General features: G+C 36.9%; 1 protein-coding gene across 1 annotated transcript in view; it reads right to left on the minus strand.

Annotated features, from left to right (window-relative positions):
- APC (APC regulator of WNT signaling pathway) overlaps positions 1-21,653 on the minus strand; it is a 114,617-nt gene that overhangs the window by 91,100 nt on the left and 1,864 nt on the right. The window contains exons 2-4 of the mRNA XM_042781877.1: positions 16,475-16,559; positions 14,958-15,156; positions 4,115-4,223 (exon numbers count right to left, since the gene is read on the minus strand). Coding sequence (XP_042637811.1) covers positions 4,115-4,223; positions 14,958-15,156; positions 16,475-16,559 — 393 coding nt within the window. The remainder of the gene's footprint in view (positions 1-4,114; positions 4,224-14,957; positions 15,157-16,474; positions 16,560-21,653) is intronic.

A 21,653-nucleotide genomic window follows, 5' to 3' on the forward strand; every position in this document is an offset into this window, starting at 1 on the left:
AGATTATCTTCTGTGTCTGTGTTAATTGGTTTCCCTTTTCTTTGTTGAAGAGGGTCTGTGCAATCCTTCTGCCTAGTCCGCCATCTTGCCCTGCCTCTTCTTTCTTCTTTTTTGATGTGTGTATTTATTGCTATAAATTGGCCTCTGATTACAGCTTTTGCTGTGTCCAAGGATTTTGGTATGTTGTGTTTCCATTCTCATTTGATTCAAGGAATTTTTTAATTTCAATTTTTATTCTCTTATATAGTCTTTCTTAAGGAGGGTGTTGTTCAGTTTCCATGTGTTTACTCTTTTTCCATTGATCTTCCCGTTGTTGATTTCTAATTTGATAGCATTATGGTCTGAGAAGATACTTTGCAATATTTCAGTTTTTTTTTTTAAATTTATTAAGGCTTGCTTTATGGCCTAATATATGGTCTATCACGGAAAATGTTCTATGTGCACTGGCAAAGAATGTATATTGTGGTGTTGTTGGGTGAAGTGCTCTGTAGATGTCTGTAAGGTCCAGTTGGTGGATTGTATGTTTAGCTCTTGTGCATCTTTGTTCTCTTTCTAGCTGTTCTATCTTTCATTGAAAGTGGTGTATTAAAGTTTCTCACTATGACTGTGCAGTCATCTATTTGACTTTTCAACTCTTTTAAAGTCTGATTTATGTATTTTGGGGTTCTTCACTGGATCCACAGATATTTATTATGGTTTTATCTTCTTTTTCAATTGATCCTTTAGTCATTATATAATGTCCTTCCTTGTCTCATATGGTGGTTTTTTGTCTAAAGTCAATTTGATCAGAAATTAATGTAGCCCCTCCTGCTCTTTTACAGTTGCCATTTGCTTGATATATCTTTTTCCAACCTTTCATTTTTATTCTATTTTTGTGTTTGTCTCGAAGGTGTGTCTCTTGTAGACAGCATATTGATGGGTTATGTTTTCTTACCCAATCTGCAACTTCTGTTTGTGGAGTGGTGCATTTAATCCATTAACATTCAGTGTAATTATCGACAAGTATGAATTGGTTGCTGTCACAATGTTATCTATAATTTGTTATGATCCACATAATCAAATACCTTTGCATAGTCAATAAAATGTAAGTAACCATCTCTCTGGTATTCTTTGCTTTCAGCCAACATCCTCTGACATCAGCAATGATGTCCCTGGTTCCACATCCTCTTCTGAATCCAGCTTTAATTTCTCGAAGTTCCCTGTCAATATACTGCTGCAACCGTTCTTGAATTATCTTCAGCAAGATTTTACTTGTATGTGATATTAATGATATTGTTTGATAATTTCCACATTCTTTCCTTGGAAAGGACACAAATACTGATCTCTTCCAGTTAGCTGGCCAGGCGGCTGTCTTCCAAATTTCTAGGCATAAATGAGTAAGTGCCTCCAGTGTTGCATCCATTTGTTAAAACATCACAATGGGTATTCTGTCAATTCCTGCATCCTTGTTTATCACTAATACCTTCAGTGTAGCTTGGATTTATTCTTTCAATACCATCTGGTTCTTGATCATATGCTGCCACCTGAAATGACTGAACATCGACCAATTCTTTTTATACAGTGACTATGTGTATCGCAACTCGAGGCTTGAGTTCTTACAGCCTTCCATTCTTACAGCTTGAGAAATGCCAAGTGTGTTCTTCCCTTTTGGTTTTCCAACTCCAGGTCTTTGCACATATCTTTATAATATTTTACTTCATCTTCTCAAGCTGCCCTTTGAAATCTTCAATTCTTGTCTCATTATTTCTTCCATTTGCTTTAGCTACTCTCCATTCAAAAGCAAGTTTCAGAGTCTCTTTGGACATCCATTTTGGTCTTTTCTTTCTTTCCTGCCTTTTTAATGATCGTGTGCTTTCTTTATGTATGATGTTCTTGATGTTATCCCACAACTCCTCTGGTTTTTGGTCACTAGTGTTCAATGAGTCAAATGTCTTCTTAAGATAACCTCTAAATTCAGGTGGGATATAATCAAGGTCATATTTTGGTTCTCCTGGACTTGTTTTAATTCTCTTCAGCTTCAACTTGAACTTGCATATGAGAAGTTGATGATCTGTTCCACAGCCAGCTCCTAGTCTTGTTTTGACTAAAGATATTGCACTTCCCAACTGCCTCTTTCCACAGATGTACTCAATATGATGCTTATGTATTCTATCTGATGAGGTCCACGTATATAGCCACTATTAATGTTGTTGAAAAAAAGTATTTACAATGAGTAATTTGTTGGTCTTACAAAATTCTACCACATGATCTCTGGTGTCATTTCTATAATCAAGGCCATATTTTCCAATTACTGATGATTCTTCTTTGCCTTTAACTTTCATATTCCAATTACCAATAATAGTCAATACATCTTGATTGCATGTTTGGTCAGTTTCAGACTGCAGAAGTTGGTAACAATCTTCAATTTCTTCTTCTTTGGCATTAGTGGTTGGGTATAAATTTGAATATTAGGAATATTAACTGGTCTTCCTTTTAAGGGTATGGATATTACTCTATCAGTGACAACAGTGTACTTCAGCATAGATCTTGAAACATTCTTTCTGACAATGAATGTGACTTCATTCCTTTTCAATTTGTCATTTCCAGAATAGCAGACCATATGATTGTCTAATTCAAAATGGCCAATAACAGTCCTCTTCAGCTCATTAATGCCTAAGATACTGATCTTTATGCATTCCACTTCACTTCTGAAAATTTTCGATTTTCCAAGACTCATACTTTGTACATTTCACATTCTGATTATTAATGGATGTTTGCAGCAGTTTCTTCCCATTTTGAGTCATGCTCCACCAGCAAATGAAGGTCCCCAAAGATTTACTCCAACCATCTCATTAAGGATGACTCTATTTTGAGGAGGTAGCACTTGCCCAGTCGCATTATGAGTGCTTTCCAACTCAAGGGGTTCATCTTCTGGAACTAAATCAGACAATGTTTCAGGGTTATTTATAAAATTTTTCAGTAATATATCAGAGAGTGGTTCACTGCTATTAATAACGTTTTCAATGGTCAACTCGTTCAGAAGTGGATGACCCTGTTCTCTTCATGTTGTCTTAGTCTGGAAGCTCTGCTGAAACATGTCCATCATGGATGACCCTGACAGTATTTGAAATACCAGTGGCACAGCCTCTAGACTCACAGCAACATGTAAGCCACCATAGTATGACAAACTGGCAGATGAGTAGTGGTATATGTATATACACTCACTGCCACTGAGTCGATTAGACTCACAGTGACCCCTCCTAGATGGTAATAAATACTGAGGACAAAGTCAACACAGACATTTCAAAAGTGAAACAAATAAAAAGAAGTACATCTTCACAGTGTGGGTTTTAATTTATTCATAGAATTATTAAACCTCTAGTTAAAATTCTAGGCACTATCATAACTGTTAGGCATATGAAAGAGTGAAAAAGACAAGGTAATAAAACTTATAATGCTCATGTCCCAAGATGAAATATAGGCTAAAACTATGACAATAGATTTAAATAAAATGATAGAGAATGTACCCAATGTTTGTTAGTAGAGTCATGAAAGGAATGAGGAAATTCTACAAATTCTTCATGTTTTATGTGTGACATAGGTCTGACTCAGAATAGCATTCTGTAGGTCAAAAAAACCCAGGTACTGTTGAGTCAACTCTGGACTTCTTTTAATTTTCTTAAATTAACACCTACATTTTGACAAATAGCTAGTATGACAATGATAAGAAACCCCATGTGTTTAAGAGTAAAACTGTACTCCATAGGGTTTTAAATGGCTGTGATCTTCGGGACTATATGAAGAAGAACATGGCATCAAGATTGGAGGATGACTCGTTAATAACCTGTGATACACAGATGACACAACTTTGCCAGATGAAAGTCAGGATGACTTGCAGCACTTACTGACGAAGATTAAAAACTACAGTCTGCAGGTATGGATTACACCTCAATATTAAGAAAACAACAAAAAAGATAATGTCTTTCTTCTGAGGTACCTCTGGGTGGATTTGAACTACCACCTTTTGGTTACTAGTTGAGCACTTAATAATGTGCACCATCCAGAGACTATGCAGGTCTAAGGACTCCAAATTAAGTTGTCAGTTTAAATTAGTAGTTAATTGGAAGTTACTTACATTTTCAGTTAAAGGAAGACTATCTATTCTTTTAGTGAGATTCTGAAGTTGAGCATAATACCAGTCTTTTTCCTTTTCTTCTTTGTCAAGATCAGCAAGAAGTAATGATCTGTTTTTGTAGAAAAAGGTAAATTTAACACAGTGCTAATACAGAGTGCATAACAGTAATCCATACCTACTGTTACTATAAAGTTGTCTATTTAAATGAAAGTACACCCTCTCCTCACTTATCGACATAGTTAGGTTCCATAGACCAGGTCATTATGCAAAAATCAGTGTTATGTGAAAATGGAGGATGACCACATCAGATTACAAAATGCAGGATGACTACGTCATTATATAACTGCCAAATAACATCATTACATAACTGCCAAACCATTGAGAACCATGGTCCACCCAACTTGACATAACCTTAATCATTACAGCCAGTGTTACTCTTACCTCACACCTTGGTGTTTGTTACTACCAAGTATACACTGTTAATGAGCAAAACAATCAGACAGATTTTTTACTATTGCTGTTAATGAAAATGTTGGATAACGAGATAGTTGACAGTGAAATAGTGAGAAGTAGGTGTACTAATAGAGAATAAATGAAAAACTTACTAATTTCGGATTTCTGAATTTGGGATTATTATAATCATTAACATCTCGATATTAAAGTTTTTACTTTCATCTAAATAAGACTGGTAATTATTCTTCCTAGAAAACGCACATTTTGACAAACAGGTAGTATGACAATGATAATAACTAACATTAATGACTGCTCTATGTTCTTGGCTAAGCACTTTTTACAAAATCTAATTTCATTGTGATCCCACAGAACTGGAAATTATTTAACAATATCATTAATATCACATTCAAGTAAAATCTTACTAAAGATAATTCAAAAACAGTTGCAGCAGTATATTGACAGAGAGCTTTCAAACATGAAAGCTGGATTCAGAGGAGGATGTAGAATGAGGGATCTCATATCATAGCTTATGTTAGATGGATCTTGGCTCAAAGCAAAGAATACCAGAAAGATGTTTACTTATATTTTATTGACTGTACAAAAGCATATGATTGTGTGGACCATAACGAAATATGGATAACATTCAGAAGAATGGGAATTCCAGAACACTTGATTGTACTCATGAGGAATCTGTACACAGATCAAGAGGCTGTCATTCAAACAGAACAAGGGGATACTGCATGGTTCAAAATCAAGAAGGGAGTGTGTCAGGGCTGTATCCTTTCATCATACTTATTCAATCTGTATGATGAGTAAATAATCCAAGAAGCTGGATTATATGAAGAAGAACATGGCATCGAGATTGGAGGACGACTCATTAACAACCTGTGATATGCAGATGACACAACTTTGCTTGTTCAAAGTGAGGATGACTTGAATGACTTACTGATGAAGATTAAAGACTCCAGTCTGCAGTATGAATTACACCTCAACATTAAGAAAACAAAAATCCTCTCAGCTAGTCCATTAAACAGCTTCACGATGGATGGGGAAAAGATCGAAGTTGTCAAGGACTTCCTATTATTTGGTGCTTCAATCAACACCAATGGAAGCAGAAGTCAAGACATCAGGTAACTTACTGCATTGGGCAAATCTGTTGCAAAAGATCTCTCTCTAGTGACAAACAGCAAAGATGTCTCTTTGAAGACTAATCCAAACCATGGTATTTTCAATTGCTTATTATGTATGTGAGAGCTAGACAATGAATAAGGAAAACCAAAGAAGAGATGATGGTTTTGAGTTGTGGTGCTGGAGAAGAATGTGAAGAGTATCATGGACTGCTAAAAGAACTAACAAATCTGTCCTTGGAAGAAGTGCAGCCAGAGTGCTCCTTGGAAGCGAGAATAGCTAGACTTCATCTCACCTACTTTGGTCATGTTGTCAGAAGGAACTATTCCCTGGAGAAGGGTATCATGCTTGGCAAAGTGGAGGGTCAATGAAAAAGGGGAAGACCCTCAATGAGATGGATTGACACAGAGGCTGCAACGATGGGCTCAGGAATAGCAAGGATCATGAGGCTGGCACAGGACCGGGCAGTGTTTCGTTCTGCTGTGCACAGGGTCACTAAGAGTTGGAGATGACTTGATGGCACCTTACTACTACTACTACTTTCATTGTCATGACAATCCCTTCAGGTATATATTCTTATGCTCACTCCAGACTGGGAAACTCAGCTTCCAAAAAGTTATACAGAGAAGTATACAAGAGGTACAGACAACAAAGGTAAATACTATTACATACACAATATTATGTTATCAACAATAATAAACACTAATCTGTGGGTGGATATATAGGTATGCATTCAAGAAGATCAGGTATGAGTAGGTGAAGGGAATATACCCTTGACTATACATAGGTCTGGCAGACAATATTCCTACATACATATTTTTATGGACATAAAAATGCCCATATACATTTTAGAGCTAATAGGGTACAAAGTAGGACCTCTGGTAGCATAGTGACTAAGGCACTTGACTGCTAACCAGAAGGCTGGAGGTTCAAATCCACCAGCCACTCCTCAGAAGGAACATTGGGCAATCTACTTCTGTAGTGATACCACCTTGGAAACCCAAGGGGGTTCACTGTGAGCCGGGTCTGACTCAATAGCACATAACAACAACAGGATAGAAAGTCAGGGTAACTTCACAGCCACAACCAAGCACCTTGAGGGAGTGAGCCACTGAGCCTGTAGGCTTGGGACCACAGTCACAGGAGACATCAAGCTCAACTGGCACAACATATTACACAAAAACGATGTTCTACATCCTACTTTGGTGAGTAGTGATTGGAGTCTTAAAAGCTCACAAGCGGCCATCTAAGATGCAACTACTGGTCTCCCCTTGTCCGGAACAAAGAAGAGTGAAGAAAATCAGAGACACCTCAACTCTATGGTGGAATCCACTGTGAGCAGCTGAGTAGCTGCCTTTGGGATGTGGTCTGCTTCCTGTATATAAGCAGAAGCCTTGGGGGAATGGTCTCTAGCTTAAGGGATGCTTGGACCCTGCATGTAGCCAGTCATCGTTCAGCAGCCTGCCATGCTCTGCCAACCTTAGGACTTACAATGGACTTAAGTTAATGGCTTGCTGTGTGGTTTGGTAACATAGAGACTGTGCCTTTTTACTTGTCAACCTTGGGTTTGTCAGCCTCAGCAGCCCGCAGCTGTCTGAGTGAAGAAATGCCTCTAGCTCCAGTGGGCCAGGAGCAGGAGGCAGAGCTGGACCCCAAGGTTGAGGGGCTTTCACCCAGCCCCTAGAGCCTGGCACTTTGAACTTGGACTTAAAGCCTCCAAATTATAAGAATAAACTCCTGTTTGTTAAGGACATCCCATTTGTGGTATATTTCTTGTCAGAGAGGCACTAGGTAACCAGAACACCCTGAGACCAGAAATAGCTGGTGCCTGACTACCAAGGCCAACCACTTGGAAAGGGATCAAAATGGGAGACTCTGAATAGAGTGGGAGAAAAAATGTGGAAAGAAATAAAAAACATAAAAAAGTCCAGGATGACTGGCTGGATAGAGAATGGTGAAAATCCCAAGACTAAGGCCCTGAATCACCCTTTGGGCCTAGAAGTGGACTCACTTTCATGGCTCATCTCTCAGCCAAACAACAAATGGGCCTACGAGCTGAACAACTGTTACCAGGCAGATGCATTCCTTATTAATAGTCAACCACTGGAGATCAGAAAGGCAGCATTTGGACAAGGAGAAAGCTAGGCAGGCAGGAATGCAGACGTAAGAAGGACACAAGGAAGGGGTAACAACAGGAAGGAGATGGGAGGTGAGCTGCTTGATTATAATCAGTCACAAAATAAAATATATATGAACTGTTGAATGTAAAATGAATGTGCTTTGTAAAATTGCACCCAAATCACAGTTTTGTTTTGTTTTGTTTTGAAAGGAGGGTAGGGGAGGGAACACTGCAAAAATAATACAAAATAAAATAGTAACAGAAAGAAAAGGTTATAGAGCTACAGATGTGGGTTTGAATCCTGAATTGATCACCTTCTGGCACTTATCTTGGGTAATCCAGAAAGTGATGATAAAAGAGACACAGAGAGAGTTAATCTATGATTTAAGGGATGTCTAGAAAAAGAGAACAAAGTAAACAAAAGAGAGAAAATCATCAAAAGAATAATGTAACAAGATTTCCAAAAGCTGAATAAAATAAAACTCTAGGATGAAAAGGCACAGTGAGTACCTAGCATGATGAATGAATAAAACATCCACTCCAAGACATTCTAAAAGCTTTAAAAGAGGGAAAAATGGTGGTTTGGAAAGGAATAAACATCAAACTAACATAAATGTCTCATCAGTGAGATTTGTAATAAAGAAGCAAAATGAATTTGAACCTAAATCTACCCACATTATCAATCAAATACGAGAGCAAAATAAAGATACTGTTCTACGCGCAAAGACTCAATTTACCTCCCCTCAACATAGTGAGAACCAAGAGGACACTAGATATAGCTGAACTAACTAGATATAACAGAAAATTAAAGGGCTCCAATAAAAATTTCTCTAAGAAGAAAGTAGAATGTAGAGCTAGTATTATGGTGAAGGCAAAAGTTTCTGCTCTCAACAGAACAAAAACAGGCAATTAGAAATTCTAGGAATAAAATAACAAAAAGCAATATATAAAAGACACAGTCCAAACAGGACCATATTCTTTCAATGTAGGACAGACAGAAGATACAATAAATATTCTATCAATAGAGAGGTAAAATTAATTTTGGCATACTTCTTGGCTCCACAGTGACCAACAATTACAGAGTCATAACAAAAACATTATTGAATTTCAACATCTATAATTAGCTTACAGGAAAAAAAAAAACAAACCCATGTAGACTTAAATATATACAGCACAATATTACCATTCTCCAAAGTGAAAATAAACAGCAGCTGCCATCTCATATAATGGGCTTCAACAGACACAGTAATAGAATAGTATAAGAAATAAAAAGACACAAAGTGTTATTTAAATTTACAAAGGCAACAAACATAAGAATTAATATACATACGTGTATATATATATATGCATGTGTGTACAATTAAGACACTGGGAGAAGAGAATTGAAAACTGGATGGGAATTGAGTGAATTTAACAAATCTTCATCTTTCAAATTGGTGTATCAGTAAGAAATGTCCAAAGTCAGCAAGTCAAGAAGAAGTAATACAAACATTTATGTTACGTAAGTAACCAGTTCAGGGGAAACAAAACTAAGGACAGGAAAAGGTGGGGTGCATTACTGATGCTTTTCATCAGCAATTCTGGATGACACCTGCTCCTCACTTTTAGGCATGGTTAAGTTGCAAAGACCAGGTCGTTATGCAAAAAGGTGTGTTGTGTGAAAACGAAGGATGACTATATCATGTCACATCACAAAATGGAAGATCATTACATTGTTATATAACTGCCAAACTCTGGGGAATCATGGCCCGGCCAAGCTGACATATAACCTTAACCATTCACAGCCAGTGTTACTGTCTCCCAATTTGGTGTGAGTTAGTGTCAGATGCATGCTGTTAATGCATAAAGTAGTTGGATAGTAGATTTTTTTAAAAAATACTGACGTAAATGCAAATAGTCGGAAAACCAGATACTTGGCAAGTGAGGGAAAAAATGAAAATTCTAAATAAGGATGTATGTGTAGGTTCACAGAGGTGGCAGGGGAAGTGAGGGATTGAGACAGAAAGCCCAAAACCTTTCAGAGAAAAACCTGAGTTTTTTCCAACTCAGTATTTTTTTCCCCTAAAGTTTATTTCATTTAAGTGTCTAAGGAGCTTTGGTAGCATAGTGCCTAAGGCACTTGACTGCTAACCAGAAGGCTGGCGGTTCAAACCCACCAGCCACTTCTTGGAAGGAAGGTTGGGCAATCCTACTTCCATAGTGATACTGCCTCGGAAACCCAAGGAGGGGTCGCTATGAGTCAGGGCTAACTCGAGGGCAAATAACAACAACAACAACAACAACAACATAGTTCTATTACAGAAATTTTGGTGCAAAAAAATCTTATTATTCTTCAGAAGGAAGGAGGATCTAACATTAAGAGGTAACAGAAGAAAGAATGTTGTATGCATACCTAGCTTTTCTTTGACAAAAATCCAGTTGGACAACTGGACCAATAAGCAATACCATGATAAATTGAGAAAGACTGAATTTGTCAAGGATTTCATTCTACTTGGATCCACAATCTACGCCCATGGAAGCATCAAACAATGTATCTATCGCATTGGGCAAATCTGCTGCAAAAGATCCCTTTAAAGTGTCAAAAAGCAAAGATACTTTGAGGACTGAGGTGTGCCTTATCCAAGCCATGATATTTTCAATAGCTTAAGCATTTGAAGGGAGCTCTTGTGGCGGAGTGCATAAGGTATTGACTGCTAGCCAAAAGGCTTGTGGTTCAAACCTACCAGCCACTCCTTGGAAGGAAGATTGGGCAATCTACTTCTGTAGTAATACTGCTTTAGAAACCCAAGGAGGGGTCACTATGAGTCGGACCTGATTCAATGGCAGTGAGTGAGATCCATCTGAAAGCCGGACAATGAATACACAAGACTGAAGAACTGTTGCCTTTGAATTATGATGTTGGTGAAGAGTACTGAATAAACCATGGACTGCTAGAACAACAACAAAAAATCTGTCTTGAAAGAAGTACAGCCAGAATGCTCCTTAGAAGTGGGGATGGCGAAACTTCATCTAACATACTTTGGATATACTATCAGAAGGGGCCAGTTCCTGGAGAGACGTCATGCTTAGTACAGCAGAGGACCAGTGAAAAAGAGGAACATCCTCAGAGATGGACTGACACAGTGGCTGCAATAATGGGCTCAATGTAATAGTGATTGTGAGGATGATGTAGGACCAGGCAGTGTTTCATTCTACTGTACATAGGATAACTACTGTACATTGGGTAACTATAAGTTGTAACCAACTTAATGGCACCTAACAACAACAAGCTTTTCATTTGTGTTTCTAAGGAATTATATTTATATGTTGAGAGCAATTATCTTTCCTCACTACATGTAACAGCTTTAAGACAAAAAGCATCAAGGACCAACAGGAACAAGAACACTGGCAGTCTTCTGACAACATTCTAGCCTCAACCTGGCCAATACATAAAGTACATATCAAATCTTATAGGAGCAGAACTAGAATTAGAAATGAAAATTGCTGAATAAACCCTTTGCATGTATTTGTTGTGCTAATGATTCTTATTACCTATAAATGACCAGAAACAACCCATAAACTAATGGTTCTTTTAAGTTATTACCAATAGAACAATCCCACAGAATATAAGAAAAACTTAACTTTGAAACTGTTAACAAGGAGAGTTTATTCTTACAGAATCTACATTTTCAGCCAGTGGCAATTTAGTTGACCAATAAACCTGAGAAACTGTTGTTAAATATCTACAAGATAATAAATAAGAACTACCATTTATAGAGTATCTACTGTGTGCTAGGCACTTTGCTAAGTGTTCAACATATTTTATCTCTCATCTCATAGCAGTCTTTCAAGATAAAGAAACTGAGGCTCAGTGAAATTAAAATATTTGATCAAAGTCACACTATAGTCTACACAGCTGAAGCAGGATTTAGTGTGAACTATTCCAACTATATATCAGCACTCTGTGGATGTCAATCTTGTTGTTGTTGTTGTTGTTATGTGCCATCAAGTCAGCCCTGACTCATAGCGACCCCTCCTTGGGTTTTTGAGGCAGTATCACTATGGAAGTAGGATCTTAGGCATGTTATAATAATCAGCTGAAGAACTTAAAAACAAACAAACAAAACAATGCCTGGGTCTCATGTCAGACCAATTAAACCAGATATTTATGGGCATCCTTTTTTTTTTTTTAATTGTAATATGGGTGAAAGTTTACAGAGCAAATTAGTTTTCCATTCAACAACATCAGTATTTTTAAGTTAATCTCGTGATATTAATGATAAACCAGCATTGAGAACTACTGAATAACACCATGCAGCTACCTCTTACTTTCCAGATAAAGCAACTTTTTACGGGGTGTAATACTGACTGAATTAAAACAAGTCGGGTCATACAGGGAGAACAACAACAATATCAGAACAGAAACATGCAAACCCTCCTTGGGTTTCCGAGGCAGTATCACTATGGAAGTAGATTGCCCAATCTTCCTTCTGAGGAGTGGCTGGTGGATTTAAACCGCCAGTCTTCTGGTTAGCAGTCAAATACCTTAGGCACTACACCACCAGAGCTAAGTATTTTGGGAAGAAGTTTATTCTCCCCTTGAAATTAAAAATTCAGAATACTAGTCTAAAATTATTTAGAGAATGGCATTACATAATAAATAAAACACATCAAGATCAATGCTTTAAAGACTTTGAATAAAGAAATGAGCTTTTCATGGTTTAACTTCAAAGAATTTTCAGAGTCTAGCAAGAAAAATACAAAGAGGGCAAATAATGTCAAGACTGAAAACAAGGAAATTTTTATCAGAAGTGTTTCTCGCTACTCACAGTGGCATTCGTAGTTTAGATTACTATTTGTAGTAAAGCCTATGTCAAAAGTCAATCTCTTTCTAGTAATAAAATCAGAACTTTCCCTATATGAAGCAAAATTCATTCCTAGGAAAGTTATCATTCTCTCTTGTCCTTTGCCTCTCAATAGAGCTCAAAGGGGACAAAGAGATGAATTATTGTTGGCCCTACTTAAGTCCCTATTTTTTATAATAGTGTTTTGTACACTGTTGGACAAAAATAGTCCAGGTTTAAGGTATGAAATAGAGACTCATTTCAGTTTAATAGATGAAAATAAGTTGAGCATCACTTCTGGTTCATATTTCCCCTATTTTATAAATGGATGCACCTAAAACCCAAAGAGAAAGGTCCTTCTCCTGCCAGTAAGATATGCTGGGTATTTCTCATACATTAATATCTAATTGGTACATTCCATTTATAGTGATGGAAAAATCACACTGATTACGGGTAAAGTTGCACAACTGATTAATACAGTTGCTGTTAATAAACTGTACACTTGTAAAAAGCTGAATTGGAAAAATTTATGTGAACATTTACAACAATGAAAAAAAAAAAAAGAGTAGCTGCTGAGGCTGCTTACATATAAAGAAATACCTCTTGGGATTTGGATCCTTGGTTGGGAAGTTTAAGGTATGGTTTCATGGGACATCACAGTTAATTGGCCTAATAACATGTTCAGTGCTTCTGTTCTATATCCTAGTTTGTTACACAGTGCCTAGGGTTTTAAAAGCTTACAAGTGGCCACACAAGGCATAACAATTGGTCTCTATTTGCTTGATGCAACAGAGGAAGACAGACAGACAGAATAGGATGAGGAATGGAATGTGCAGCTAATTATCTCCATGAACCACTGCTTCCTTTGTCATGAGACCACAAGGACTGGACGGTGACCACCTACTGTTACTGAAGAATTTGATCAATTATCTATAAAAGAATCTTGATCAAAAAAAGGGTAAAATGCAGAACAGAATTTAAAATTCTCATGGACTACAGACTTTCTGGAAGCTCCAGTGGCATAGTACCTAAGGCACGTGACTGCTAACCAGAAGGTTGGCAGTTCAAATCCACCAGCCACTCCTTGGAAGGAAGATTGGACAATCTACTTCTGCAGTGATACTGCCTCGGAAACCTAAGGAGGAGTTGCTATGAGTCAGAGACAACTTGATGGCACTTAACAACAACAACAACATCAGCTTTCTGGAGCCATAGAGGGTGGGTGAACCTACCAAACTAATGCTCTGAGATGATCTTTAAAACTTAAACCAAAAATATCCCCTGAAGTCTTCTTAAAACCAAACAAAAATTTAGCTTAATTAGTAAAGAATGTCTGCCTTAAACATTATGCTTTATCTCTGTGGGATCAAACTGACAACAGCAACTGGAAAGATTAGATAGGAAACTCAAGGAGCAGTGTTTTCATATTAATGGGGCAAGGAGTCACTCAGAAAATGATGGTGAGAATGGATGTATAATTTGAAGAATGTAATGCATTCTACACAAATAATAATGTATTTCTACATGTAGAAACTTGGATTGGTATATGTTCCACGTATATTTTCAGTAATAACAACTCCTAAAGGGAGAACAATATCCCTATTTTACAGAAGAGGATACAAGAAATTTAATGATTTCACCAAGGTCATGGAGCTAATATGTAACATTTATACATTCTCTTATTTGACCATGTAATAGAACTTTTAGGACTAAAAAGATAATAAAGCATCATTCTTGCATTAAGAAATGTAATCTCCTGGGGACATGGAACACTTGATGAAGTTCTTAATAATGATGTATATTCTCACACTTGTAATGAGATGATTTTAATTTCAGGAAGAGAAGAGTTAACACACCAGCTGTGAGGAACCAGAACTCCCATATTTCAACAGTTTTTTTTCTTATAGACAATGAAACTAATAAACTGAGACATATTTCATCTGAGGCTACTTATAATAGGGCTTCTATAATGGAAACAAATTACCTTATACAGGATCTAGCAGTTATTGAATTTATTTCAAAAGATACTTGGAAGTGCCATTAAAAATTAGTTATGATTTTTTTTAGATATGCATTTTAATCAGATGTAGATATTATAATCATGTGCAGCACTCAATATATAGCCTTAGAAATATTTTACTGATGAAGTAGAAATCTTAGGATCTAAAGAAATTAACTCTTATATTTTTAGATTTAATGTAAGTACAATGAGTAGCATGCTATCTTTGAGTTAATAAATACAAAGTACTCTGTAAGTATTAGCTATTATCTATCATGCATGCTTCAGAATTTATATCTTGTATTATAAAATAAAAGTTACCTTTCTTTCTCAAGTTCTTCTAAATAGCCGGTACTTTCTCTGCTTCCATTTACAAACCCTCTTCTTGGAAATGAACCCATAGGAACAGGACTGCATTCTCCTGAACGACTTGATACAGATCCTTCCCGGCTTCCGTAAGAACGGAGGGACATTTTTGACCGTAGTTTCACTCCAGGGAAAGTACTATCTAAGTTAAGCTCTAAATAAAACAGAAATTTGTACATAACAATTGTTTTAAGTGATCTAAGATATCTCTATTGCTATTATACTGTTTAAAGGTGAAATCTTAGGTTCATATTTCAGCCATCAAAATTAAAATGACTTTATAATTGAAAATACATCATATATAAAGCCTGAAAGAGTAATGAATTATGGCAAGTACTGAGCAGAACTTTATGCACCCAAAAGAGGAAATCCTTATTACAAATGATGGTACTGAGAGAAATCTACTGACCTCTGATTCTAGGCATATATAAACATAGGAGGGAGACCTAAGAGGAAAAGTCTTCCAAAAATCAGCAAGTGGTTAAGTCTCAATAAGGGTGGCTTTCTAAGTGTAGCAAAAGGACAGCACACTGAGTCCTGAAGCACGGACTCTACAAAAGGGTACAATGCTTGGTTCAGAAGCCCGAAGCTCTGAATACTAACAGAGAGGGCCACAAATACACATGACTGAATAAAAAATTATTTAGAATCAAGATGGATAAACTTTCCCTCCAAAACCAGCTTGGGCCAGGAGTATGTTAAAGGGAAATTAGACAAAACGTCCTTAGATTTCCCCTAGCTAATAGTATTAGGGATCCAAAGGTAATTTTTCTGCCTAGCTTCAATTACTAAGTACTTTCCCTGTTTTGAGGAGCTCTGGTGGCATAGTGGTTAAAACATTCAGTGGCTAACCAAAAGGCTGATGGTTCAAACTCACCAGCTGCTCCAAAGAAAGATGAGGTTGTCTGTTTCTGTAAAGATTTACAGCCTCAGAAAGAAACCCTATGGGGTAGTTCTACTCTGTCCTATAGGGTCACTATGAGTTGGAATCAACTCAATGAATTGGATTTTGGTTTTCCCTGTTTTGACAATGAATTTACAAAATGAGGAAAATATTCTTCAAAATTCTGCTCAAAATGGCTTATTATCAGCTTATCTGATAAAGCATTTCCACCTTAGATGAAACAGAGGAGGACATTACTTTTTCAAATAAGTCAGTGGACCCAGTCTGTGGCATACAGCACATTAAAAGTCTGTTTAGTGATTGGCCAAATAGCAATAAAAGCCTTAAAAACAGCTGAAAATTATCAAGGAATAGATCCATAATAGTTTATTCAAAGTCACTTGAATGTTACAACAAGCAAAGAGACTTTTTACATATACAAATACATCCTAATGGGTAAGGCTAATAAAACAAGAAAATTGATACCAACACCCAAATCAAGAGAAGCTGCACCTGAATCTACATACTTATATTTGACAATTTGAGTTAAAAAAAAAAATGACTTTAAAACATTTTTAAAAAGCCCTACCTTTAAGACGTTCTAGTAAGTCAATCTGTCCAGAAGAAGCCATAGCTTCATCTTCAATACTTCCTTGTAGCTGTTTAAGTACTTCCTGTAAAAAAAAAAAAAAAAAAGGAATACTACATATTAACATAAGGAGCTCTGGTGGCACAGTGGTTAAAGTATTTGGCTACTATGAAAAGCACAGCAGTTTAAACCCACTAACTGCTCCTTGAGAGCCGCATTTTCTTGGCCCATATGAATATAAACCCCAATGTCCGGAACTGAGGTGAGTGCACCTGGCTCTCTGAAACCTAGGAAGCATGAGATCCACCTTTTAAAATATAAGAGGTGGTAGTTTCACCCTCTGACACCAAGGCACCCCTGCCCCTTTGAGAAGTTTTGCTGATCTCTAAAAATGTTTCTGGTATGGTACCTTCTTTTTTCTTGCAGGACAATACACAGCTCACCATTAAGCAGGTCTACTGGCTCGTTTTCTGCCTAGAGAATTCCAGGTTTACTCATTTCATTCTGTCTCTGCCCCTTTCAGTCGAAGCTAACAGGATTTCTGCTGTGGTGGTTAATTAGATCCATCAGTCACAGGCCTAGTATCATCAGCAAAAGACTGTACAGCCACACCCTTGGTGAAGGTTCCAGGACACATTTTCTTAGTTTGCACAACAGAATTTTCCAAATCAGGTCTGGTTTCATTTTGCATAGTTCATTTTAAAGTATATCTCTTTCCTTCCTAAGGTTACTACAAGCAGCGAGGAAAAACCAATCTACCCTTAGGTATCACTTAAAAATCTCCTCAGTTCATCACTTACAAGTTCTACCTTCCTTAAGACATTCAAACATAATTTAGACAAGTTCTCTGCCACCTTGTAAAAATGGCTCTCCCTTCTTTGGAATTGTATTTAATATAGTTCTTGATGCTTCCACAGTTCAGTATCTTTAAAAAATATTGTTAGTTTTGCATTTTATATCATGTTTTCTAGTTGCTGCAGTGGGACTAATTGCCTGGGGCTGCCTACTGCATACTACTTTGAAGCAAAAGCCAATTTCAAAGGTTTTTCAAATAAAGTAAAACACCACTGCAAAGCCATTACAAAAAAAAAAAGTTTAAAAAATGCTTTCAAAAATGGCAGCCTTTTAAATTAAAATAAAACCGTGATGCAGACAATATCCATTTATATTTTTGTAAGTTCTAGAAATTTGATTTAAAAAAATTAGTTAATGAAATTATATAATTATACATTGTTTTAAATATATTTAAGATTATAGCAACATTAGAAAATTATTTATTAGAGACAAAAATGTGCTGTGGTCTTATCAATGAATAGAAAATATTTATTAATGCACAAATGTCCTTTCAGGGGGATTGCTACTTGATCCACTTCTGTTTTTCCTCAACATATCATGTTGTTCTTAGGTGCCACTGAGTTGATTCCTTATTATGAGTTGATTTTGACTTTCAGTGACCCCATGTGACAGAGTAGAACTATGGCTGGTGTGTAAATTTGAATAATAGTATTAACTGGTCTTCCTTGTAGGCATACGGATATTATCCTATCACTGACAGCATTGTATTTCAGGATAGATCTTGAAACATTCTTTGTGATGATGAATGCTACAATAGTCCTCTTCAATTTGTCATTCCTGGCATAGTAGATCATATGATTGTCTGATTCAAAATGGCCAAAACCAGTCCATTTCAGCTCACTAATGCCAAGGATATCAATCTTTATGCGTTCCATTTCATTTTTGACAATTCCAATTTTCCAAAGTAGATTCATACTTTGTACATGCCATGTTCTGATTATTAATGGATGCTTGTTGATGTTTCTTCCCATTTTGAGTCGTGCCACATCAGCAAATGGAGGTCAAATACCAGCGGGTCACCCATGGTGGACAGGGTTCAGTGAAGCTTCCAGACTAAGACAGACTTGGAAGAAGGAAGGGGCCATCCACTTCTCAAAGAAAGCTTTATTCCATGTACATCATTAAGGTCAACTCTACTTTGAGGAGGCAGCTGTTCCCCAGTCATATTCTGAATGCCTTCCAATCTGAGCAGCTCATTTTCTGGCACTGTATCAGACGGTGTTTCAGTGCTATTCATAAAGCTTTTCAGTAATATATCAGACACTGTTTCACTGCTGTTCATAAGGTTCAACGGCCAATTCTTTGAGAAGTGGATGACCTCTTCCTTCTTCCAAGTGTGTCTTAGTCTGGAAGCTCTGCTAAAACCTGTCCTCCATGGGTGGCTGTGCTGGTATTTCAAATACCAGTGGCAAATTATAGCTAATTTCTATTGATTTTTTTAGATAAAATATCCCCTTCATATAGTTAGATTCTTTTCATCACCAGATATAATTACATTTGATCGTTAAATCTTCAAAATAAACTATTAAATGTGTCAATCTGAATTTTTATTTATTATTCTTTCCTTTTTTTATTCTTACTTATCATTTATTTTAAGATACATCAATATGACTGTATAGTTTACAAAGCAATTTATAAATATTTCATTTTGGCAAAATACAACAAAGATATTAATGTTTCATCAGTATTTTGCCTAGAGGTAATTTTTCCTATGCCATGCCATTTCTCATTTTAAATGTTTCACTTATCTATATTACTGAATTTCCAACTTTCAACATTTAAAAGTCAATCAAGATGAATTCTAGACATGAAGTAAAACATATAGTACACACCTTTTTTAAGTTTAGCTATAATTTCTGCCTTTATCTTATTCCAAGTGATATAAATCCCAGGCAATCTATTACATTTTCATTACAGAAAATTTCATACATATACATAACTATATATGGTAGTTAAGTTTGTGTGTCAATTTGGCTGGGCCTGGTTGAGTGGCTGGGCAGCTGGATGGAGTTATTCCCCATGGTAAGACTGGTAATTAACTTCATAGTGGAATCTATTAGAGCAGCTGAGTAGCTTTTGGGTATGTGGTCTGCTTCCCATACATAAAAAACAGCTTGAGGAATGGTCTCTAGCTTATGGCACGCTTGAGCCGTGTCATTGTTCAGCAGCCTGTCACGCTCTGCCGACCTTGGGACTTTCAATTGACTTGAATTAATGGCCTGTCGTGTGGTTTGGTAACATCAGACTATGCCTTTTTACTTGTCAACCTTGGACTTGTCAGTCTTAGCAGCCAGCAGCTGTTTGAGTGAAGAAAAGCCTCTAGCTCCAGCAGGCCGGGAGCAGGAGGCAGAGCTGAAACCCAAGGTTGGGGGGCTTTGACTCAGCCCTAAAGCCTGGTACTTTGAACTCGGACTTAAAGTCTCCAAAGCGTAAGAGAATAAACTCCTGTTTGTTAAAGCCATCCCATTTGTGGTATATTCTTGTCAGAGTGGTAGTAGGTAAGCAGAACACTATGAAAAACCAAACTCACTGCCATCAAGTTGAATCTGACTCATTGCAACCCCTCCTGGGGTTTCCCAGGTGGTATCTCTATGGAAGTAGGTTGCCCAATCTGCCTTCCAAGGAATGGCTGGTGGGTTTGAACCATCAGCCTTCTGGTTAGTAGTCAAATGCCCTAGGCACTACGCCACCAGGGCTCCCATACATAACTACAGAGACTACTATATAACAAATCTCTAAGCACCCTCACATCCAGCTTCAATAATTATCAATTTACAGACAATCTTGTTTCACCTATACCCATACTTTCTTTCTCCATTCCCCTCCCCCACCTCTTAAAAAAAAAAAAAAAAGAAACACTCACTGCTCTTTGAGTCCATTTGACTCATAGAGACCCTTCCCTGGGTTTCTGAGGCAGCATCTCTATGGAAGTAGATTGCCCAATCTTCCTTCTGAGGAGTGGCTGGTGCGTTTGAACTGCCATCCTTCTGGTTAGCAGTCAAATGCCTTAGGCACTATGCTACCAGAGCCCCCCACCTCTACTCAAGATTATTTTGGAAATAAAAAAAAATCACAGATATCATATCATTGCTCTGTAAATATGTTAGTGAGTACACCTATACAGGAATTCTTTGCAAACACAACCCATGCCATCATTATACCTAAAACCTTAGCATTTCCTTATTCTCTTCAAATAAACAATGTGTTCACACTTCACTAATTGTTTTTCTTATTATTTTCCAGACCGCAACACACACACAAAGTATTTTTACAGTTTATTTGCACTGATACAATGCAATCAACAGCAAAGCTTTATTCTCTACTGCCACTAGATGGTACTACTGCATAAATTTCAGGCATCTCTAACTTTTAAACACTGGTTGAAGGAGTCACATCTTCCCTTTTTTTTAGTGTACATAAATCAATAATCAGGAAGCATGATTCAGATTATATATTCCAAGTTCTAATAAGTGATTCTGGAGGAATTAAACACTGTTTTGCATTAAAGTTAATGCAAGATGTGACAACGGTTCCCAGTGTCTTTTCACAAATCAAGATTCTAAGATAACATAGCAAAATAGTTTAAAGATTCTTAGGGAAGGGATACATAAATAATTCATTATAAGGCTGTAATTACTATGACACCATATGGCCCAATCCTAAAGAAATACATGAATGGATTTGCAAGGATGTTTGCAAAAGTATGTGCTGCTAATAATAATCAATTCAAATTCAGACGTAGTTGGAAGTGTCAATATTCATGGATAAAAGGCCAACCTCAATTCCATTGTAGAAATTTGAAGGTCTCAGTTGTACTGTCACTCTAAGAGACATTTCACTTCTGCAATGGAGATGGACATATGGGTAGGTTAGAATGTCTCCCAAAAATGAATTATGAATTTACTCAAATTGTTAGAAAAAACTTTAAAAAGAGATTTCAGAATTCTGTACTAATCAGATAGGCCTGCCAGGATGAATTATCTATAAAATGTACCACCAAAGGAGAAGAAAGAATAGTCCTCTTAGGAATTTAAATATTCTATACTTTTAAACTTTAAAAACACACACTATATACAATAAATTTAAATATACAGTATTGATCACTACTAAAATGCTGAACTGTTCTTTTTTGTAACTTACTAGTGAACTGATTTAGCTGTTTTTAAGGTTACCTATAGTTTGGTAGCATAGTGGCTAAAGCACTTGACTGCTAACCAGAAGGCTGGCGGTTCAAACCCACCAGCCACTCCTCAGAAGGAAGGCTGGGCAATCCTACTTCCGTAGTGATACTGCCTCGGAAACCCAAGGAGGGGTCGCTATGAGT

This window comes from Orycteropus afer, unplaced genomic scaffold (assembly GCF_000298275.1).
Source record: "Orycteropus afer afer isolate SDZICR_OR568_19922 unplaced genomic scaffold, OryAfe1.0 scaffold00191, whole genome shotgun sequence".
In the NCBI taxonomy this organism is placed as follows: Eukaryota; Metazoa; Chordata; class Mammalia; order Tubulidentata; family Orycteropodidae; genus Orycteropus; species Orycteropus afer.